At 37.0% G+C, this 24,818-nt stretch overlaps 1 protein-coding gene across 2 annotated transcripts in view; it reads right to left on the reverse strand.

The window, feature by feature from the left end:
* Nucleotides 1-24,818, reverse strand: part of COL12A1 (collagen type XII alpha 1 chain) — a 115,858-nt gene that overhangs the window by 10,968 nt on the left and 80,072 nt on the right. For both annotated transcript variants that reach the window (XM_030315852.1, XM_030315853.1), the window contains exons 43-59: nt 24,405-24,479; nt 22,353-22,492; nt 20,902-21,025; nt 20,584-20,727; nt 18,718-18,882; nt 17,354-17,392; nt 17,119-17,257; nt 14,886-15,028; nt 14,500-14,609; nt 10,708-10,857; nt 8,768-8,845; nt 7,371-7,457; nt 5,915-5,968; nt 4,727-4,822; nt 3,476-3,529; nt 3,065-3,118; nt 11-64 (exon numbers count right to left, since the gene is read on the reverse strand). In XM_030315852.1, coding sequence (XP_030171712.1) covers nt 11-64; nt 3,065-3,118; nt 3,476-3,529; nt 4,727-4,822; nt 5,915-5,968; nt 7,371-7,457; nt 8,768-8,845; nt 10,708-10,857; nt 14,500-14,609; nt 14,886-15,028; nt 17,119-17,257; nt 17,354-17,392; nt 18,718-18,882; nt 20,584-20,727; nt 20,902-21,025; nt 22,353-22,492; nt 24,405-24,479 — 1,706 coding nt within the window. The remainder of the gene's footprint in view (nt 1-10; nt 65-3,064; nt 3,119-3,475; nt 3,530-4,726; nt 4,823-5,914; nt 5,969-7,370; nt 7,458-8,767; nt 8,846-10,707; nt 10,858-14,499; nt 14,610-14,885; nt 15,029-17,118; nt 17,258-17,353; nt 17,393-18,717; nt 18,883-20,583; nt 20,728-20,901; nt 21,026-22,352; nt 22,493-24,404; nt 24,480-24,818) is intronic.

The raw sequence follows: 24,818 nt of genomic DNA on the forward strand, positions 1-24,818 counted from the left end.
CAGTTCTTACCGGTGGCCCAGGGGGTCCCCTGGGTCCCATTGCACCATCTTTTCCAGTAAAGCCCTATTGTAAACATAAAATTAATTATGAATTAGTGAAATAACGACCAAGTGAAAAGGAAAGATGCTAAAGAGACTGTAAGAGTGAAGGGTGAAGTATTTAACCCAGCTGCAAGTAATCTTTCAGTACAAAAACAAATACACCCCCAAAATGCTTCCCAATTTAAGCTATGCCTTTGCTGATCATTTTAAGAGTCAAACTAGTCTTCTCCAAAGAAGGAGACTCCTTTCATAAAGATGCTAACTTTTGCTTTTGTGAGACTGTAAGGAAGCCAAAAGGAAGACTAACCTCTCTACTGAAAAAGTCAGTGTCCACAAACTGGTCCAGAAAGAATCAAAGTGGGATGAAAAGAAATGTTGCTGAGAAGAGCAACATAAAAGCTGAAGGAGAGGCCAACCACCTGATTCAAAACTGTCCCGTTTCCTAAGCAATGGCCAGCCAGTCAGGGAAGGACTTCCCATGTCCCCACTGCTGGTGAACTTCTCTCCCCCACCCCAGAAAAGAGTGAAGTTGTCTTGACTGCCTTCCACGTGAAAGAAAGGAAATCCTCAGTCTTCAGCTAATTTTTTAGTGGTTTGCTGCTCCTCATCTTGCATGAAAGACCAGATCCGCAAAAGTGTCAGGGTGACTGGGAAGAGAGATGTGCCCCAGGAGCACCGCGCGTTGCTGCGCAGGCTTGCTCGTTGGCTCTCACGACCTGCCTCCATGCGGTGCCAAATGACCTCTGCCTCGCATGAGTCACTCTGCTACCCAGTTAGCATTCATCCCAACAGAGAGATCCCTGAAATTCAGCAGAGGATTTCTGAGTCAGGTCTTTTTTATAGCTCTTGCATTCCTCTGTCAAAGGAGATTTTTGTCTCATTTTCTGCAGGGAGTAAGAGTGATAATTTCATCCATATTCTTGGATTCTAACAAAAATCAAGAGCCTTTGGATAACTGCCTGGTCTAAGTATCCATGCCTCCATTGGTTTTATAACAGAGGAAGTTTAAATTATTTCCTTAAAATTGTGTTAAAAATATTCCACCACCACTACTCTCCGATTTTTTTCTCCAGAAACTTACACAGATAAAGATTTCAGAATGTTTTCTGGGAGCCCCAGGTCTGCTTCACAAAAAACAGACTCCAAGTTCACCTGATGTAACATCAACATTGCTTCTGAGAGCCACTTAAGAAACAAAAATGCTCTGGTGGTATTGCTTAGACAGTTTGAATTGCACGTCTTCCATCTAAATTTCTCCAGCGTCTAAGACACTCTTTTGTTTATTTGTTTAGGTGAGTATTATATTTCTGAATAATTCTCCTTCCTAAGAACTTCCTGATCAACCATTTTCTCTTTTTTCCCCCAGCTTTACTGAAGTATAATTGACAAATAAAAGTTGTACATATTTACGATGTACCTGTTTTGATATGCATGTACATGGTGAAATGATTACTGCAACCAAGATAATTGACATACACATCACCTCACATAGTTCTCATTTTTTGAGTGTGGTGAGAACATTTAAAGATCTACTCTATTTGCAAATTTCAGGTACGCTATATACTATTATGAACTATAGTCACCATGCTGTACATTAGATCTCCAAAGATCATTCATCCTGCATAACAACTCCAACATAGCCTTTTTGTAGCCTTTTTGTACCCTTTTTCCAACATCTCTCCTTATCCCCCTCACCCCTTACCCTTGGCAACCACCATTCTACTAGTTGCCTCCATGAGTTCAACTTTTTTTTAGATCCCATACATAAGTGAGATCATGCAGTATTTACCTTTCTGTGTTTGGCTTATTTCACTTACACTAAGGTCCCCCAGGTTCAAGTTTCATTCATGTTGTTGCAAATGACAGGATTTCCTTCTTTCTTAAGGCTGAGCATTTTATACATATAAAGCGTCCATCCATGAACACTTAGATCTGATCAACCATTTTCTTTTAGAAGAGACATATATCTAAGTTGGGGTGAAGAAGAGCTTATCCTAATGTCCTCAGGTCTAACTGAGCCATCTGCATAACTTTGTGATAAATTTTATTTTTTTTCTCCATTCTCAAAGTGGCAGTGACTTTCAAAGCTGCTTCCCTCTAGGTGAGGTTGGATGAGAAGACCTATGGTTGTTTTCATAGGTGCACATGTATTAGATACCTATTCATGTGGTTCTTCTGTTTCTCTCTATTGGTCCCCAAAGCTGTGCCTCATTTTGAAAATCATCTATGCTGAAGACAACCCATGTATCCAATTCCTACCAACTCCATCTTGGTAACAAGTCTTCCTTTCTCACTGTGGTCCTTGGGCTTGCTCTTCTGACCTTTCCTCTCTTCCAACACAGAATTCAGGTTTCTTTCCCTTCCTTCCTTTCCTTCCTTCCTTCCTTCCTTCCTTCCTTCCTTCCTTCCTTCTCTTTCTTTCCAGCCCAGATGCCTATACCAAAGTCTATCTAACTTTACAAAGTTTATGTTCTATCAGCTGTGCACCCTGTTTTCAGCGTTAGTGGTAGGGAACTAGGGAGTAGGTAGGTGAACAAGGCTGAGCGTAAAGAGGGGAATGATTTCCTGAGAAGCTTCCTCACTCTCAAGCTGGGAGATCTGGGTGGCCTCACCACAAAGTTGGAATCACAGATTAGAGTTTGAAAGTGAAAAAGCAAAAAAAGCATAGAATCTTCCCACTCCCTCGTTTTTCTTGAAATAGTGATGGTGTCAATGGCTACCTGTCCCCGGTTCAGGAAGAGCCTTTTGATGGGACATCCCTGGCAACCCACCATGTCTGCATGAAGCCCACACTGGGTGGCCATGATGGGCCCAACAAGGCTTTCGTAACAACAGCACCAAGTGAGTCAGTCCATCATCACTTCTTGATTGCAGTGTCTTTGGTTTTGCTTTCTAATTGAATACACTGACTTGTCACCTCTGCAATCTCACTATTGTCCTTTATTGTAAAATAATTCTTCATTAATAGGCAACAATGTGATATCATTTCCAACATCATCATAGCCTGCCTGAGAAAACTTACTCTATCTCCTGGAGGTCCCATTGGTCCCGGTGGGCCAGGTAATCCTGGGGTTCCCTACACAAAAGAAAGCAAACAAGTGAAATGCTATAATATACTTCCTATATGGGAAAACATACTTTTTGTCCTTCAAAATGCTTGAAAAAAATTCAGGGGGCTCTGAAAAGAAGCAGAAAACCAGAACCAAGCCCAGTGCCAGCCATATAGTGGATGATCATCAGGATGCCCACACTTGAACTGAACAGCACAAATTTGACAACTAAGACTAGGGTATGAAATGGAAATAATGCGATGCACATAGCCTGGCTTCTGCTTTGCTGCCTCCTCTGGGTTCACCTTTTGAGGCACTACAAGGGCAACTTTTCAAACAGCACCTGACAAGTAAAAAAAGAGGTAGCTTCAAGAACAACTCACGGTCCGGCCGGGAAGTCCTGGCTCTCCAGCATCACCTTTCATCCCTTGGCGACCCTACAGCAGCAATGGGAAAACAGTTCTCAGGCATTTTACAGAGATGAAGTGAAAAGGGGAGACAGGAGTCACTTCTGAAATCTCCATCACTTCATAAATACAATGTAAACACATTTGGAAGGTAGACAAATAAATCATTTTTCGGATTGATGCTCACTTTTTAAGCTATAAATGCTGTGTTCTGATTTCCATTTGTAATATTAAAGGATAATTTTATATAATTATGGGATGATATACCTACTTTAAAAGAACATAGTTTAACATAAGGTATTTTCATAGGAAGAAAATTTGAAGAGAGAAAAACTATTTTTTATTTAATATATTTAATTAGTTGCTAATTTTAATAGATATTCAACGAAGTGTTATAATTTTGGTCTTTATAACTACATGCTAGAAAACACTTGTCATAAAGGCAAAGTAGAATTAATTAAAACTGAAATATTTAATTTAATAATAGTAGTAAGAAAGGTAAAAGCCCCAAAAGTCCCTTTTGGACACAAGAAGCTAAAAGTAGATTCAGGCAACCCTTTTGAGTGAGAAAGCCCTATCCCTCCACATGTCTCATTTCCAGCTTTATCTGGTATCAATTGTTTTTCCTCTAAGTGCCAAGAAAATGTATCTGTCCTATATTAAGGCATCTTAAAAGGGAGTTTAGACTTGAATTTAAAACTATGCAGTTATCATATTCTTATTCATATGCTGTATTCTTTTGTTTATTTTAAGGTATAGAAAAAAATGTTAGCAGCTAAATAAAATATGAGTCTTAAAAGGTAAAAACACCTTTTGTAACTTCAGATGAGCTTCTGGAACAAAAGGTAAACATTTCATTAAAAAGTTTTTTAAAGAAGTAGCGACCTAGATAGATAATGCAAGCTTGCCTTGAGGTCATAAATATTAGCAAAGGGTTGCCACACGCTGAAAGTAATTTCAAAGCCTTCAGGATGTTGAAGTATATATGCATTACTTATTCATTTTTAAAGGTCAAATTAGTAGCAATAATTTTATCTACACATTTAAATATTATTACATGCACTATTTGCATATCTGAAATCATAATCATAGGAAGTTATCTCAATGGCCGACCTTGTTGAGTTCTCAGGAAACATTTGAGTTTGGCAAAATACAGTAAAAAATATTCTAGTTCACTTAATGTTAATCTACCATCCTCACTGAAATACAGAAAGCCTTTGTGCTTACTTGTTCTCCCGGAATGGAGAGTCCGTTGGGTCCCTGGGGGCCTGGGGGACCCTGGGGGCCTGGAGGACCTGTATCTCCACGAGGGCCAGGGGGCCCCTAAAGCATACAAGAGAGAAACAACCACAAAGTCACATAATGACCTTCCAGTGCTAACATCCAATCAGAAGTCTGTCGGTGTGTCTTAAGACATCAGTCATATAATGTTTGCAAACATTTTAGAAATCTACACACCTATAAAAGCATTTATTAATGCCATTCCTTTCTTCCCTTTACTATTCATTAAAGAACAATTCAAGTGCAATAAATTCATAAGAGCACTTATATTTCCAAAAGTCCCATTAGAAGCAGATTTTTAAAAGAGGTAAAACACACTGGATATGATATATTCATAAATTTACACTCAAGAATTCATATGAGATCAAACCTTGAATTTCAGTGGATTTTCTTAGTTTAGGCTGGTCCTGATTTCTCTTAGACTTGGCCTTATTTCTGGAACTAATGTGTATATAAAACAAGCAAGGAAAGAACAGATATCCACTAAGAAGATGCTCTATGCTGGAGCTTCTTTGCAACATGCCCAGGTAGAAAAGGTACAAACTCGGAGTCAGGGAACTGGGTTATCATCCCAGCCTCACCCTTTCCTAACTGGGTTAGCTTATCATTAGTAATATCATGACTAAAAGCACACATCATCTTCATAATATATTGCCCTAATAAGCTTGAGTTATCTTATGGAAGACAAGTATGGACCTGGTAGAAAAGGGCCGGTGACCCCCCACTGAACATATACATGGCTGCTCAGCTCTTTCTCTGAGACAGGGTGAAAAAAAGAGCCGCAGAACTGCTCCCAACTCCCTCCAGCTTTCTGGTGGGGCTCTGCTCCCTGTGGGTCTCCCAATGATTGGATTACCTGCTCTATTTCTCCATGTTGTAGCAGAACCCTTAGGTTCTTCTGCAGATTTCCTATGTGTAATTCCTATAGCAGTGAGATGCCTTGGACATTTCTTTCTCTGGCTAGTCTAATCCATCATCTTGACATCCAGAGACAAGACTGAGGTAATTATATTACCTAAGGCACACTAAACTTGAACTAACTTGCTCAAGGTCACATATCCCCTTAGTGGAAATTTTAACAATCAGACTTCAACATATACACGAAAACTTAAATGCACCATAAAATATACTTACAACTGCCCCACTGATACCTCTTTCACCTCTGGGACCTTTAGCACCAGGTCCTCCCTAAAATACATAGTAAGAACACATTTTAGGGTAAATATAAGGAAAGGAGGGAGAAGCCGATATACAGAAATTACATCAAGAAGCAGCATTCTCCAGGCAATTGATACTTCTATGGTTACTTACAAATATTGAAGAGAATTTTACATATCATACAAATACGTGGGGAAAGAGAATTTCATAACTTTGTACATTTTAAGTGTCTCACTTTTACATTCTGAACTTTTCTTAATCGTTAGCAAATTTTGAAATTTATTTGAAAATTTGAAGCTTACTAGAAAAAACAAGCATTACTTAAATACAGCAAGGAGAAGATTCTGTTTGGAGTTATATGAGTGCACATTCTTCAGTGAAAATAATATGCAAAGAGAAGAATATCTTGAATCTTTCAGAATCTCAGAACATGTAGTTTAGTAACTGGAAATCAGAGTTCACTGAATAAAGAGGAAATAAATATGATAATGACATCCAATAATGTTACCTTATTAAAAAATCCTTACTTCTCAAAAACATCTACGTTACATCAGGATATAGTTTTATGATTACAGATATAAATCAGGTAAGTCACTGCTAATAAAAAAATAAATCAATAAATGGTCAATACTTCCAGTGACATTTTATTCTGTATGAGAGAAGCTGGTTTGTAATTAACCTAAAATCAATCTACACTATTTGCTCTGACCTAAGTACAATAAAATTTGTTGTTCTGAGAATCTCTGAGTGATTCCTACGTTAATTAACCATTTTCTTAAAAGAGACCACTAGGGCTTAGAGGTATCACTTCCATTCCACAAAACCAGCCCAGATCACATGCTGGATTAACTGAAGCAAGGGGTTCCACATTGATTAGTGAAATCTATCACTGTAATCTTCAGTGTTGTGCCCCTCCCCCACAAATAGACCTGGTCATAGACTTTCTTACCCAAGTTATTCCAAACCCCAATACTTTCACCCAGAGTTTATGGTATCATCACATATGTAAATTTCCCTACTTATTGTCATGATGTATCTGCTACATAAGGTATACATATCCTAGGTTCCAAACAAGGTGTTCAGCCTCTCATCCATGGCTCCATAGCATGAATACAAGAAGCTTTCGGGAAATGTTTAGAAATTTTCAAAATCATGGGATTACAGATGGAAACCCAGATTCACATCTCTAAGGGGATAGCTCTTGAATACTAGCCAATCATTCATTCCTGCATGACTAGACAAAATGTGTTCAATGTGTTCAAACTTTCTTCTTGATTTATTCCATTTCAGATCTCAAAACATACCACAAAAAAATGGCCTGTCCCAGAAAAGACAGATGGCTGGAAGCATTTTATGCACTACATACTGGCAAAAAGATGATCACTCCAAAGATTTAAGAGGAAGGCTAGAAGGACTATTGCAGTTTCCTTACCGCAGGGCCTGGTGGACCTGGAGGTCCAACACTGTCCTGTGTACATGTACAAGCATTGGGAAGAGCAGGGCATTTTGCTTCATCTCTCTGAAATTTTGAAAAAGAATATTCACCTATGAATTGAGAGTGAAATGTCTTCCAATCCTCCACCCCCATCTGTCTTACATACACAAGGAAATTCGGTTCTCAAGTTGAAGAAATAATTTGTATTTATCAGTAAAAATAGTCTTATGTTGAATCTTGCTTTGGTCTTTTATGTCTTTACGTTTTACTTTAGGAAACCTTATGTAACGAAGAAATGCTTATAAAACCACCACATAGTCCACTGGTAATTTAATGTGGTTTTCTCTAATCCAGTATTAGAGAAATGCTGAGTATCTCAGATATCAATGCCCATTTTGTTCAGAGTAAGATCTAAAATCCTTTCCATGGCCTAGAAGGCCTTACACATTCTGCAAACCAGCGTCACCTTGCCCATCTCATTGCCTACCACTGCCCTTCCCGTTCACTTTACTCCAGCCCCACTGATCTACTTAATATTTCTCAGATATTTAGGGCACTTTGTGGTCTTAGGACCTTTGCATATGCAGTCTCCCCTGATTGGAATGCAGTCCCCGTCATCCACATTGTACATTCCCTTACTTCACCAGGTCTCTGCTTAAACCCCACCTCATCACTGAGGGCTGATAGTGCTCGCCTGACTCTCTATCCCTTCACCATGATTTGTTTTTTCATCATAAGACTTTCTACTTTGTAATGTAGCATGTATCTACTTGTTAATTCTTTCTCTGTCCTTTCCTTCCACTAGAATATTCACTTTCACTGCTGTAATCCACGCACATAAAATTGTGCCTGGCTTATAATAAATAGGTGCTCAATAAGCATTTGTGGAATAAATAACACATGTTGATCCTGTGGTATCAACTGCTTGCCAAAAGCATCCACTCCATCATCACATTCAACTTTGTAGCCACAATGAGGGAAAACCATCATCTCATAAAGTAATATGGTTATGTCTACCCTAAGCCTTAGATGTCCACAAAGGTGATGTTTTTTATTCTGTAAAATGCTAATATTTTACAAGCAATAGGAGGGCTTTGTAATTAATAGATATATCAAACGCCCTGATCCAGCGGACTTTTCTAACTACGCATAACCACCCTGGCTGTTAGGGAGAATTTCAGATGTGGTCTTGTGTATTCCTGGATTTTAAAGGAGGAGGTCACTGGCCTCAGCTGTGGTAGCTGATGAGCATGCACATCGTGCACATCCCTTGGCTCCGTCTTGGAGATTCAGTTGCTGAGTGCTACTTCCTCTCCCAGACCATCTGCATCCGCATCCCTTATTCCAGGAGGGCTTTTAAGACCACGACAACGGTTCCATTCCATCTTACTTACCCTAGAGGGAATATCACAGCATCTGTCTCTACTGGTCCACACCGGACTGCATACAATATCAAAACTCTGGATTTGGAACTGCAAACAACCAACAGAAACATCAGCTAAAGATGCATGAAAAACATTTCATATTAACAACTCCACATTTTAACCTTTGCCAATTTCTCACAAAGACTCTCTCAAGAGTGCAAACCCTTGAGGGCAATGTGATCCTTACTTCATACAGGAAGAACATAAAAACCTGTGCCTAAGAGAAGGAGATGTTAAAACAAAATGCATATGTGAAATTCCCACATCTGATTCACTTCCCCGGCTAAAATAAAATGCTTGATTGAGTTTTGTTTTTTTTAAGAAAACATTAATTTCTTTAATTAAGAATTAGGAATGTACTTAAGAATTGGAAGACTACATCCATTTAAATCAACTTTTAAAAGTCCACTCTTGTAGAAAAATAACATTAAAAATAACATTCTTCATTTATTCTAAAATTGATGTTTTCTTTTCATAAATTCTTACCTGGGACTGACTAATAACTTTGATGATTCAGTTTAATTATTTCAACATAGCATATACTTTCTATCTTTCCACATTTAAAAAATAAAGTTATTTTGATAAAAAGGAAAAGGCTGCTTAGATGTAGCCATCCTTTTATAAACCTGTTATAATTGTTCTATTTAAAGAAAAAGACAATATTCACTAAAAAGTCTACGTACAAACTTGTTGAATCACTGTTGTACATCTGAAAGTAATATAACATTATGTGTCGCCTATATTTTAATTAAAAAAAATAAAAAGGTACAAGCTAAGTGCTTGATAAATCTTAGTTATCATTATTACCATCGTTATTGATTTATAAGATTAGGCATATTAAGTATTCTATTAATCCTAAAAAATGTTTAAATTTAATTAAATTAAAAGTCCAGATGTTTATCACAATATATTAAGTTTGCACTAATGGTTTCTACATTTCAGAATAAAAATTTCACTTGTGAATCTAAGAGAACAAAATCCTGTGTGTGGAAGAAAGCTAAATTAATAAATTTAATATTTATAAGTAAATTTTTTTAAAAAGCCAAAAATGTTAACCTTTCTTTTATTTATTTTTTTAGACCAGAGAGGGGCAGAGAGAGGGAGAGAGAATCTTAAGCAGGTTCCACGCTCAGCACAGAGCCTGACTCAGGGCTTGATCCCATGACCCTGAGATCATGACCCGAGCCAAAATCAAGAGTTGGACACTTAACCAACTGAGCCACCCAGGTGCCCCTAACCTTGCTTATGGATCAATATTATTATTGATTGACATTTAATATAAACTTAATTGGCCTGATACAGTGAAAACTCTAGATTTAAATTTTTACTAATAAACAGCATTATAAATATGGTTGGCATGCTCCCGCCTCAAACTTGAGCCAGTGCAAATTGTGAGTAATGCAGTCAGCTGGCCGCCCTCCTACACTGATCTTCCTTCTGAGACAGACAGATGATGACTCTTCTCAGAGAGAGCACAGGCTCTATGACAGTCACTGTTTGTGTCTGTGTTATCAAGCTACAAATGCTTAATGTCTTGATTGCAGAAATTTGTATTAACAATTGCTACCTTTGAAGAACAAAAAATGAGTTATTTTAGATTTCGCTGATTATCCTGGCAACTATTTGTGTTCTACTCTCCAATTTGGTACTGTTTCAAGATGACTACATGATGTTCTCTGGTGTCTTGACATCTTATTTTGTTTCTAGCAGTAAACCACATTATTATGTTCTGTCAGCAGTATATTTCCTCAATGTAACTTTTTCGATGTTTCAGTCTGACCAAGGAATTTGACAATTTAAAACCCACTGAGAAAACAAAAACAAAAACAAAAACAACCCACTGATTATTTTTAAAATGTTATTTCAATCTTAATGAAAAGTACCTAGAAAAATAAAAATGTGTGACTTACTGTAGCTGATTTCCTCTCCCCTTTAAGAAGTTTTCCAAGAATTTCATAACCATCAGTTGTGATATTTCCAGCTTCCTTGATGTCTTTTTCTATAATTTCATAGCAGTCGATGTAAATCTTAACACTTTTTGAGGTCACTACAATATGAACCTAAAAAGATCATTTGTTTCCATTATAAAGTTTCTACCCCAAAAAACTTGGGTGATTTCTGCATATTTCAGATCACAGGTTGACAAATATGTTCTTTATATTATTGTTATCCCAAATCAAGTCTTGGACTAAAATCCCAACAGTCAGATTACAATGTCAATGTCATTTATTAAAAACATCAAATTAAATGAGCCTTCATCCACACATACATGCATAATTGCCCATTTTCCCATATGTACTCCTTCTGAGATGACCAGAGATAATGTAGTAGATGAGATGATCCCATTAACTATAAAGAACTATTCAAATACAAGTTAATAAATTATTAATGTATTGTTATACTCAGTAAACAGGATCCTCAAATGTCTTCCATTGATTTTGCTAAACTCAATTTTTAACTTGTTATTCCCTAATCTCAGCCAAAAAGAATTTGCATACCATATAGACATTTAACATAGTAAAGAATTAGCCCACGTCTTCTACAGAGATTCGGTTCTGGAAATTGATAGATAGAAGATTCAATTTCCTTTTAAGGAAAGAATCTTATGTTGATTTACTTCTTATCTGATATTCAGGACACTCAGAATTTAAATCTATTAGTGCAGATAATTAATAAAACATTTGTATTTCAACAGTGTAAAGAATGGCTGCAGGTAATCTTTGAGTTTATAGTTATACTCATAGTTTCCACTTATCACAGCACAAAAACTCAAGTAAGCACTCGATAATTACTTTGAAAAGTTGGCTCCAAGTTAAAAGGAAAAGAAATTCCCTTAAGTTCTTTGAGTCAGTAAGCATAAGGACAATCTCTGGCAATGTTTTTAAATAGTGAATATTTTTCCCACACAGAATCACCACCAAAACATTAATTTAGTGCATCTGTTAAGTTCTAAGTGTGAACTGCATATTGATTGCTTTTATATAAAAGTGATACATAGCTTACTAAAAATTAACTTTAAATGTCCCCAGAACAATCATCTAATATTGAATTCAAGAAGAATACCATATAAGCATTCCCAAGATATTTATTATCTAATAAGAACTAAAACTTATTTTTGGTTCTTATATGAACAATCTCAGAGGCAAAAAATCACAAAATATTTTGAAAAAACCATAGTACCCCCAAAATTATTTCAAAATCAAAACTTTTAATTTGTAACAAAATTATTCCAATTGCCAGTCAATACTAGCCATTAAGAAACTTATAATAAAAACATATTTTCCTACAATCTCTTCAATGCTTTTCATCACATTTTAAATACAGGCATAATAACATTTCAGAGTGGGTTCTTCATCTGTAGACCACTGTCCCAAGTATTTAGGGACTATTTCCCAGCTGTGAATCCTTTTTGGTCACAGTAAAGTAGGAAGAAATAGGAACACTCTTATCAATTCATCTCCCTTCCCAAGTTCTACTGGTCCCTAAATCTTTTATTTTTCATCTATTCCACTGTTTTTCTTATGACAAACTTCTCACTTGGAACAGAGACACAAAACGTGTCAAGAGAATCCTTAAAAAGCAATAGCTGTCTGCCATTCCTTACTTAAGCTCTTTTACCCTATGCTCCTTTTCTCCCAAGAGTCCCCTGCATGTCATTTTCATTAATTTCCTACTATCAGAGTACCACTCATTCACATCCTAAAGACTGAAGAACTTCAATTCCCAAATTAAATGGAAAATGAGAGAAAAGTGTTTGAATCTTTGAATGAGTAAAGAATGTAAACAGACAATAGTGACTGAACTTAGTACTTGAATTGATGAGATAAATGAGAATAGGTTAAAAGAATGGGGTGGAGGAGTAGAGGAGGAAAAAGAGTATAGTGAAAACATAGAGGAGAAACTAAAAAAAAGAAAAGTCTGATGAGAAAAAAAGGTAGAGATTTGAGGAGACAAGAGAGCTTGTCAGAAGGAAAAAGAAGAGGCATTACATAAAACCTAAGAACACAAATGCCTCTCCATAAAAGCAAGCAAAGAAAGAAATGTCAAAAAAAATTATCTTGATTTGTAATTAATGACTGTCATTATAGACCTCTGCACAAAATACTGCTTTTTTTTTAAGTAGAATGAAGTATTTGATGAGGGTTGGAAATTTAAACATAATAGTGTTTAAGTGGTTATCAGTTGGTTCATAAATTTCTAATATCTTCAGTGGTATGGAAGGAAAAATAAAATAGTTCTTTTTAGCAACTACTGAAATGTGAGTTTAATAGGTGTATTAATGAGCCAAAAAAGTTCATAAGAACTTGGCCAAATTCAACATCTATTATCAGATAAGGAGCAGTTGAAGCTAATAATATTTGTCAAGCTAGAATTTTCTTTCCCAGTGAGGCATTTATTTTACTGTACTTCATCATGGCAGTAGATATGCCATTATACTCAGAGATCTTTGTTTTTCCTTCATTGTTGTTTTGCTTCTCACCAATGTGTACATTGAAGTGACTTTGAGCTTCATGAGGAGAGTCCCTTGCTATCCTTTGCAAGAATGATTCATCAATAAGAAAAAAACATTCTGGAAAGAAACGAAGACTCTCAGGAAGGGAATTTTCAAAAAATCTAGCTAAACTACTCAAGTACAGGAAAGTTCAATTTTTACTTGAGAATCAGACTGAACTGGAAATATTTGTCTCCTATGCACAGGGACTAATTTTCCGAGTGCCTTGCTGTTGCACAAGTGCTATTCCTCCTGTTAACTCAATCCAATGAATGACGGAATACCATTAAAAAGCCCACTCTAACCTAGATGGCTCTTTTCATTTCTAATGCTCCCAACTGTAGTACTTATTTGTCAATTAATCGTCCTTTAGAAATTTGATAGAACTTGTGTATTATCCTCTAATGTTGACATACAAAAAATTTTAATGAAGATCAACAAGAATAGACAATCCCCTAAGAATGCATCTTAGAACTTTTAATAATATTTTTTAGAGAATTCATAATGTGTTCATGTAAGATAAATATTTCTCATAAATATTTTAATTACTTTAGTAAATAATCATAACTTTTGGACTAGCATGCTTGTAACTCTTTGGTAAACAAGCAGAAGCAGCTTACTGTGCTCTATGAAAGAATTATTTTTATCAATTAAAATACTATCCACAAAAATTAAGCTTTTGAAATGAAATGACATAAAGGTTCACAATAAAATGGTAGGTAGAAAAAATAGGCATACAGAACTATACCTACTACATGATTCAAATTTTGAAGATGTTAGCATTGAAAACATATCAGCATGTTAGTAATAATTATCTCCTTGTTAGTAGAATTACTGTTTTATTTAAAATTTTTAAAATATTTATTCATTTTTGAGAGACAGAGAGACAGAGTGTGAGCAGGGGAGGGGCAGAGAGGGAAACACAGCATCTGAAGCAGTCTCCAGGCTCTGAGCTGTCAGCACAGAGCCCGATGAGATCATGACCTGAGCCAAAGTCGGGCGCTTAACTGACTGAGCCACCCAGGCGCCCCTTACTGTTTTATTTTAAATATTCTCAAATTAATCAAATTCTTTAAAAGAAGATTTTGGTTTTAAAAGACATAGCTATGTTTCTACCAATTTAACATGACCTTTTAATAAATAATAAATTAGTTTGAATTTTTAAATCATATCCTTTTTCTATACATAATCAGATATTTTATGTTTTTACCTTGTGAAAACTGCCATAAAATAATGTCTTCACTTCATCTGTGTCAAATGTAACAGTTTGCACTTCACCTCTTGTATCCTTGTTAAAGAACGATAATGTCTTGCTAGAAGCTGTAACCAACACATAATTGTTATTAAATCACATGCATGGTATACTTTATGTGGAAAATATTAACTAATGATTCTTGTTGGAGAGATTTCTAAAATATTCAATAATTTCAGTTGAGATTAAATAAAATTAGAATATTTACCAATACGTTGTATTTTTAAACATAAAATCATATATCAAGTAATTATATATATTCAGTAGGTTTTTAAAGAAAAGGAAAGAGGATTCATAATCAAAAGTAGTATGCATGTGCCTTAAAATAAGATAAAAATCCTTACGATCTGCAATTACTCCAACTTGTGGTTTATAGTCTCTATCTGTGATTTGCCAAATTGCAAAAGGATCACTGGGAGTTTCTGGGAGAAGTCTGAACAATAATATAATTGTATATGAAGAAGGAAGTCCATTTGGGTGTAGATCTCTGTTGGATAAAACATAACTGATTAGTTAATTAACAAAGATTTCTCACCAGAAATAGAGAATATTTTAAATCTTTGTACAATAAACTCATTACCAGCAGTATTAGAAGCTAGTCATAATAATCTGGCGACATATTAGAAAAGGAAAAATTTAGGAAACACATCAAAAGAGCAAACACTAAAGATCTATTATGTAAGTAGTGAATAGATTATTTACAATTGGCTAAATTTGCAAAAGTCTGGGAAATTGCCCAATGGTCTTTTATCCTACCGTTAATAACTGTTAATATCCTACTGTTGATTGTTTCTAGACACAAATATGATTATAAAATTACATAATGATTTTAGAGTGATAGACACTGTATCTATGGATGTAATTTTAAGAAAATGAATCTTACTAAATATGCTTAATTTCCAATGTCAGGGGAATGAGATCATGAGTAATACAGCTTAAGGTTTTAATTTCTCCTTGCCTATCTCTAATAGTTTTTACACTTCCAAATTCCTCCCTTGAAATCAAATAAATCACATAATCTCCAGAAGCTCACATGTTCCCAAAAATAAAACCAGTAATAAACGTTAAGCCCATGTACATGTGCAAACGTTTAGTGAAGATAAAGGATGTGATTCAATTAAAAGGAAATGCTTCTTGGCTCTAAAGCCATTAGACAAAAAATGTGGTCCCATGTGCTCTTCCAGAGTTGAGTCAGTCATTGTTCCGGGGGAATCTCTGAAGCAGGATTGATGGTTTTCTGTGTGAGACCATTTAATAATGCTTTCTTCCTGAAGGTAGCGAAAAGGCTTTAATTATCAACTCTTGGACAGAAAAGAAGCTGTTCCTCCACAAATTTTGACGGAGGGCACAGAATGTCTCTGAAGGTTTCATGTCCTAGTACCACACCACTGGTACTTCTGGAACACAATGCCGCCCTGCTTCTTAAAACGTATGTTCTCAGCATGCTGACATGATGCCTTTCATATATGCAAAAACCTGCTATCTCCATAATATTCCATGTTAAAAATAATATCTTCTCCATATTAATTCATCTCTCACCCAGTGCATGTTTCTCCATTAGTTAATGAGTGCTTATGAAAAAAGTGTAATTGCATTCATGCTTCTGTCTTTCAGCCACAGTTCTGACTCTTGAGAACACAGTAGACTGTCACAAATTAAATGTAGGAATCATACCTTGTGGTGACTGAAGTTAAACACCGGGTATTAAGATTCACTGACAAACCTAAAACTGTGAACCATCATGGTTAACCATAAAAGAGTTAGGAACTTACAGTGTGGTCAAACTACAACAATATGATCTGTGCTTTCTTAAAAGAAATTAGCTTTGGTTTTATTCTGAACTTTCCATCAGCTTTCCCAGAGCATTTCAAATTTCAGACATCATTTTCTGACCCTGTCCTAAGTTTCTAAAGGCTTTATTTCTTCTTGTTCTTTTCTTCCCATAAGCTGCCAAACACATATTAAAGTGTTTTAATTCTAATGAATAAAAAATACATATTTTAGTTATGATTCCCAGGTGCCAACTTTCATGAAGTAAAATAACAACAGCTAGCGCTACCCAACAGATTGCCAGAGCATTGGCCAATAAAAACTAACCGCTGCCTGTCTGATCTTGGACAAGCAAAAGTGCCACAATACTTCATCTTCTGCAGATCTGAAACATTAAAAAGAATGCTGGCTCTCATTCGGCATTTATTCCATTCAGTCCCTCTGCACCACAGGAAGAAATGTTCAAAATAATTAGTTGCCTTCCTGCTTAAACAGCCTCCCTTAGAAGAAGCCTTAAATCTACAATCCTAGCCTTAAATCCTAAAAGGTCCATTATCCATAATATTTCAGAACCAGGATGAGATTCTTGGGTCTGAGAATAGTAAGGCTGGAGTCTTAGTCTCCTGTGTGACCCGATGGGGAAGACACTTAAACCGACTGTATTTAAGGAAACTAAGCTAAGTCATCCATGAGGAGACTTCTGACAATTCTAAAGTTTCTAGATTTTAAGAAGTCAGCAAAAATTCTAAGAGCTGCAAAAAAGTGTCAGGCCCATGATAAGAGAAAGAAACTCCTCGTCACACTTACTCTGTAGGCTGATTCACAAACGCATTCTTCTGAAGTTTGTATGCTGAGTAGCTGGGGAAAGACCCAGACTCCAAAGAGACTCCTGGTACGGAAGCAAAATTCTTTTCTGTCAGGTTGTATGCTTCAAGCATCTTAAAACCTTTACACCAGAAAAGAAAAGATCAAAATTAGGTCCTTTTAATTATTTTGTTGCTTAAATCTGGAAATAAGTTAGTCCAAGGGTATAAATGCTTACCGGGTGAGGTGTAGCCGTCCAAATAAATGAGAGGACAACCTGCAACATACAATGTTCTCTGAGTTCGATTCAGCCACATGATACACAAACATTACACATGCACACGAAGCAGCTATGTACATATACCAAGTCATGGGAGTGTACGTTCATTTACAAAAATAACATCCATCTAACCCTTTATAAGTGATTTCTTGTAGACTTCCTTTGTGTAGGAGAAATTATAGTGCTAACTGGTATAATCAATGTTTTCTGAAAATCCTCCAGTCCCAATGGGAATTTTACAGTATTCTTACAAATAGCAAAAACAGAATTGAAGGGGGAAATTTTCAGATGTTTTTCAATAGATTAAAGAACTCTTCTCCCCGTGGATTTTAGATTTAAGCAAAGGCAGAAGCTTGTCCCTATTCAGCTGTCTGCCAACCCCTCCCACCCCCCAAGCCCCATGTCAGCTATTGGACGTCACACAGCGGTGACAAGCGTGTGACAGTTTTCACCCTGGGCCCCCAGACCCAGGGATCCTAGAGGGTGGCTTTCAGGACCCCAGAACCGCAAGGGAGGCAATGGTACCTCCAGACCCACTACCTCCCTCCCCTGCGCAATTCCATTCTGAGCTTTGGCATGAGTTCTGAGAGTAAACCCCAGATTATTGTTCACTGCTGCCACCTCTAAGCACATCTCTGAGATTTTAGTAATGTGTGAGAAGGCAAGATATAACACCTGTGAAGCGTAGCCCTCCCTAGGACCAGGGGTCTAATACTAGCCACATAAGTGTCTCCATAACACCCCAAGAATCAGTGCTTACAGGTGGGAAAGAGGATAAATTGACTTAAATAATTGATCTTTGGTCCTTCGCTGTATTTGAAAAGCTTGGCATTGAAGTCTTGGCAAAAACAAGAAAAATCTACACCCAAAAAACCAAAAGGGGACCAAGTGAATTTCTATGGAGTGCACACGCAAAAGTCAGTGTTTTCCTTGCTCCCTTGAAGCACGGATGTTGACAGAACAAATACCAATTGATTACTAATAGGGAAAACCTTCATCTCACAGAAATGTTTCTATAAATGCATTTCTAAGCTGAAGATTAATTTACTCAAACGTCACAGCATTGGGACGGTGGGAAAAGGATATGTTAAAACACTTCATTTCCATACAAGGAATATTACATCCTCAAGGCTAAAAGCGGACCTCTGACAAACACACATTTAGCATGATCTCAATAGGAACAATGATTCATCAGGTTCCCAAGTGATTTCCCCGAATCTATTTACTCACGGACCTGATCCCATACAGGACAGGCCATTGTCTACTAAGTCGTTTTCTTCCAAAACAGGTGAGATTGTGGATCCATCTGGACCATGACTTACTTGAAGTGGCAGTCTCACAGACAAACGTGATAAGGTTGTCCTCAATCTTCTCAAAAGATTCAAAGTCATCCACAATGAACACGTGCCGTTCACTCGGTTTGCTGGCAATGTTAGCGAGCTCATTGTAGTCAACGTCAGCCACACCGACTACAAAGACACTGAACCCTGCAGAGCAGTGTTTATAGAGTGAATTACATGTCCCCTTTTCCATACTTTACTCAGCAGTTCAAAATAAAACCTTTTCAGAAATGACACTGCATTTTTCTCAGTATAGGCAGTAAGTCCTTTTAATGGACATAAACTCTCTTGGACTTTTCCAGGTCTTCCTGTTTTCTGGCTTAGAAAACTCAATTATTTGGGTTTCCTAAAATAAAATCCTAACAAAAGGCGCACATCTTAACAGCAGAAAGACTTGATGTGGTGCACATTTCCTTCCAGAGATCCATAGTCCTAACAGACCCATCCATTCGACAGCTCTCTTAGGCACCATTAACACTTTAAGCTTACGTAATTCAGAAACCAAGAATGGGCTCATTTTAAACTTTGAGTTCTTGAAACTGATTTTCTCAACAACTCAGGCTCAAAGGCAGCACTTTGGCCACTCTTGAAATGGAATCTATAATTCCCAGTGGAAATAAACTTTCATTTATTTAGGCTAACACAAATAAACAAAGACTTCACTCCAAAAGCTTAGTCTGAAAGTAGAAAAAAGTAGACTATATAAGAAATTAGTTCTCTAATGAGATATAAATAAGGTAACTTGAGCAAGCATGCATCACCCCAAACTTAAATCAACCAAAAGCCCAAAATATGTAGATATCTGTTCTAAGTGCATGACATTGCACTCATGCAATGAGTGGGTGGCTCAGTCAGTTAAGCGTTCGACTCTTTATTTAGGCTCAGGTCATAATCTCACAGTTGTAGGTTTGAGTCCCATGTCAGGCTCTGCACTGACAGTGTGGAACCTGCTTGGGATTCTGTCTCTCCCTCTCTCTCTGCTCCTCCCCACGCTCGCTTGCTCTCTCTCAAATAAATAAACTTAAAAAAATAAAGGCAATAACTTATTTAAAAAGAAAAGTCAGTACAAAGAACAATCTGTATTGAAAGAAGACAGTATGACTTAGCACTAATCATGACTCATGCTTTTAGCCAAAGAATTATGTATGTGCCGATGAAAAATTCCATATAACAAAGTACTTTCTAAATTTACTACAGTCAATCATGCACAAAATAGAATTCTCTCTAAAATATGTTAACCTTGGACTCTACCCGGGAGTTGGGATTTGGGGGTGTGGAGGGCATTAACGCAAGTGCTGGTGAGACCTAATTTCATCTCTAGTAATCCTAAATAATGAATCCAAATCCGTGTTGCCAGGAGGCTCTCAGGATATTTGATTGTCAAGGTCCACTTCAAAGATATCTTCCTCCTCCTCCTTTCAGCAATCTGCATTGGGACTGTATCTGCAAGGATGTGCTAAAGCTAAAGGCTTCCCTATGTTTCTCCTGGCACAGGGAACCAGCATCAAAATTCACTTCTGCTATGGTAGGAAGTCTGCTCTGGGACCATCCCATTACTGCATTCTGTAGCCTTCTAGCCATGATGGGGAAATTAGGTTTGCTCTTTTACATACCCCAAGTCACATCTTACACACATATATATATATACACACCATGTCATTTCTCAGCACTTACTAAACCATCCACAAATTAAATATAAACTAACATTTCAAGGGTATGGACTCCAGAGTAAAACAGGAAAAATAAAGTAAAATCAGCAGTTTCATCTTTCGCAATCATTCCTGAACATGTAAAACTGTTAAGATAATGAGTGCGCTCACTAGACATCAAATTCATGCCTGTGCTTACCCGACTGCTGGATGACCAAAGCTGCCTTCTTGACCTCATCCTGTGACCGACCATCTGTGACCACAACCAGCACCTTGGGGACATTCTTCCTCATGCCGCTCTCCCAGGTCAAGACCTTCTCCTTGATAAACGTGAGAGCTTTGCCTATAGAGTGTTGCAGGGAACATTGTACTGTCACCTCAGTGAAAACTATCCAAATGCCAATAGACACACTCAACTGAGAAGAATATGAATATCAGAATGTGGTAGTACACTCAGTTCTACCACTCCAAATGCTTTGGAGAGTGAAGGTCTACATTCACAGTTGATTAACTGTACCTGTTCTTGTGTTTCCTCCTCTGTACCTAATATTCTGGAGGGCCCCAAGGGCTTGGGCCTTGTCATTGTACGTGTTCAACTTGAACTCAGACTTGACCTCGTCACTGTACTGCACAAATGAGACCTGAAAGGGAATGTAGTTGGTGGTGAGGTTAAGACACCTCTTTCTATAGTTCAATTTTCCAGTGGCTCCTCCTGCTGTTGAATGGGGAAAATAAATATCCTAGATTTGACAGACTATTATAAGCTCTTTATAGCTAATACTATAACACTGACTACTATTGTCTCATTAAATTTACTAATTTCTAATCTTCAATGAAACCACCAATAATTGATATTAACATTGTAAATATGCTGTATTCATATAGTATTCACATCTTTTCTCTAGGATGTAGGAAGAGATGGGCAAGGCTAGGGAAGAGTGAGGTCCCAGGATTAGAAATGAGAACACACCATCTTGAACTCAAATGTTGGCTAAGCAATTTGGTCCTTAGCCAACTGCTTCTTCTCACTAACTGCATTCATTCTTCATCGTAAGATTAAAATGTTATATGTGTGCTAATAATCAGCACTCACCACAAACTTAGTGTAATTTACTAGACAGAGTACAGGCTTTGTAGTCAGAATTCAATGGGCTCAAATCCTAGCTCTGCCTCTTAGTAGCTGTGTGACATAGGGGAAGTTCTGCACCTCTCTGGGCTTTCATTTCCATATCAGTAAAATGGAGATAACTATCCTTACTTTCCAGAGTCATGTTAAGGACTGACAATCACATATATAAAGTAGATGACACAGTAGTTATTTTTTACTCTTTATTAGAAATCTCAGTGTCTGAATGGATGAAAAAAATGGCTTAATTGCTAAAACATTAATTTAAGACTATAACTAGCTTGAATTTTTTACTCTTCTTGGGTTGGAAAAATGTTCACAGGATTATTTGGGGATTTTAAATGTAGTATATTCCATAAAAGGATACATGATTTGTTTATGAACTTACGTGTGGCTTATGTCAAAATCTCTTATTTTTATAATCAAAGATGCCACAGTGATGAAGTATGAAACGCCACACACCCACGCCAGTCACTGCTCATCACTGTGTCCTCTATCTTAATAGGGATTGACAATCACAATGCATTTAATTTCCAGAACATTAGATGACCTTTTATGGAAATGTATCATTGTCGGAAGTCTTAGGCAGGAAGTCAGAGTCAGAATGCCCTAAATTCTCCAAAAGCAGTATCATCTAGCCAAGAGAATATCTACGGAAGGATTTCTTTTTCTATTTGTCATTTATATCCAACTCCTTCCCAAAAATACATGTGTAAAGAAAAATAGTAAATAACAAAAGTCAAAACATAGTTTATACAGAAAAGCCTTTCTACTTAAAAAGAGAAATTCAAAGGAAATAGCAAGACCTTACAAATGAATAGCCACTATGAAACAGCACCCACCTGAATTCCAGCAGGACTGATTTCATCAAAGGCTCCCACAGTATTGAAGATGAATTTTACAACTTTGTTAAAATTGTCATCCCCGATACTCCAGGAGGCATCAGTCAAGAATACAATATCTGCCTTGGCCCCTTTGCATACTGGGGGGAAAAAACAGAGAAACCCCAATTCTCATGAATTCTTTTACTCAAATGAAGTTACAAAGCTGAGAAGTGTAGCCCAACACCCCCTACCCCAATTCTCATGAATTCTTTTACTCAAATGAAGTCACAAAGCTGAGAAGTGTAGCCCAACACCCCCTACCCAAAGTAGTCTTCAGCAGCAGCAGCAATTCCAGGGAGCTTCTTAGAAATGCAGAATCTGGGCCCTACCCAAGACCTCCTGAATCAGATTAGCAATGACAAGGTATCCTGACGATTCACATGCACAATAAAGTTTGAGAAGCACTAGTCTAATTGTCCCTTAATTTCTGGTCTGGAATTACTCCACCTGCTTAGATCCATTATGCAAATATATGCTCTTTCCTTGTGGAACTTCTCAAGTGGTTTCAAACAATAGATGAGGAGGAAATAAAATGAAAAGCAACAATGTCTAGAATTTAAGAATACCCATCAGTGGGTCTGGAGGTTTTGTACATAATTGTCAAAGATTTGGTGCAAATTAGGTGTCTTTTCATTTTAAATTAGGCCACTAGAATCATACAGAGTAAGGGAAGGGAAGGAATAAATTATCTTTGATTTGAATTTTCAGACCTGGAGGGTTAAAAAAATTAAAATTTTAGTATATAAAAACATGTAGAATATACAGCACCAAGAATGAACCTCACATAAACTGTGGACTATGGATGAAAATGATGTGTCAGTGTAGGCCCATGGTAACAAATGCACCACTGTGGTGTTCAGTGTTGATACTGAGGGAGGCTATGTGTGAGAGGGGCAGGTTGTATGTGGGAACTCTATGTACTTTCAGCTCAATTTTGCTAAGACTGCTTTAAAAAGTAAAGTCTAGGGCACCTGAGTGGCTCAGTCCATCGAGCCTCCAACTCTTGATTTCGGCTCAGGTCATGATCTCACAGTCATAGGATCTGGCCCTGTGTTGGGCTCCATGCTTAGCATGGAGCCTTTCTGGGATTCTCTCTCCCTCTCCTTCTGCCCCTTCCCTGCTCATACTCTCTCTCAAAAAAAAAAAAAAAAAAAAAAGTCTATTAAGAAAAATTTAATATATTTTAGGACAAGGTTTTTTACTGAATTTCTTTCAACAGTCTAAAGAAACCCATTATTATTTTACCCTATAATACAATTTACCCTATATAGTATTATTTTATCATATAAGAATACATTTTTAATTTTTTTATTTTATTTATTTAGTAGGTTTAATAAAGTTGTAGCATTCTAGAGCCCTCTAAGACAAAAGAAAAATACTTATAAAATCTGAAATTCTTTCAGTTGAGTGCCAGAAACAGAAACTTGGGGAAAGAATAAAGCAGTAGTTAATTAGCTTAAACTTGATCTGATAAAACACTGAGAAGTGCCCCAAAGTACTGAGAGACCAGTTCTGTTAGCTCACTATGTCTTTTTGCCAGTTCCCTGCAAGTGACAATTATGTCTCAAAACTGCATTGAATGAACATTTTTTAACTTTGTGCAATCCAGGGCAGAAGCCAGGAATTCCAAAGCCGAAGGCCCCAGGTGTAGGTTGAAGATACAGCCAAAAAGGTTCACAATGCCTATTGATGTCAGCATCCAGGAAAAAGAAATGCCCACCATGGGGCTATGGACAATGCAAAGTATCACTAGACATTAATCTGCAAAATTGAGGAAAGAGAGTTCCAACTGAAGAGCTATAGCTTATGACTGAGTTCATTCACACTCCCGCCTGAGCGGGAGAAAAACAATTACTGGTAATCTTTTTATTTTTTTAATCTAAAAACTCTTCAGCAAAGATGATAAATCAGAAATAGCCTATATCAGTCGGAAGTAGCGTCTAGGCTACATAAATAAGAAGGCTATAAATCCCTATCAGCTGAATGTACTGCCTAACATGCTGTACTTACCTTCCCGGGCTGGTGGAATTGTGGGAGGGGGAGGAGGTGTGGGAGGCTCCGTAGGGGCTTCTGTTGGCTTCACAGCTGGAATTAAAAAATAATAATTAGAAGAATATAACCTGTGCAAATTTCATATCACAGGAAGCGCATGTTAAGAGCAATTTAAGTCCTAGATAACAAATCAAGTCTCATTGGCACTGATATACTGGAAATTCTATTGTATCCAAATATGATATCATTGGTAGTCTTTCAAACATTGACAACAGCTGCAGAAAGCAAAACGACAATTCAAAGGGTGGATGAAAGGCCTTCAAATAGGGTCAAATGAGTAAAGGTCACTAATACGAGTGCATATTCACCTTCTCACTGCCAGCAAAAGCCGTATCTCCCTCCTGTAGCCCTTCCCTTAAAATAACACCAACT

The sequence above is a fragment of the Lynx canadensis genome, chromosome B2, assembly GCF_007474595.2.
Source record: "Lynx canadensis isolate LIC74 chromosome B2, mLynCan4.pri.v2, whole genome shotgun sequence".
In the NCBI taxonomy this organism is placed as follows: Eukaryota; Metazoa; Chordata; class Mammalia; order Carnivora; family Felidae; genus Lynx; species Lynx canadensis.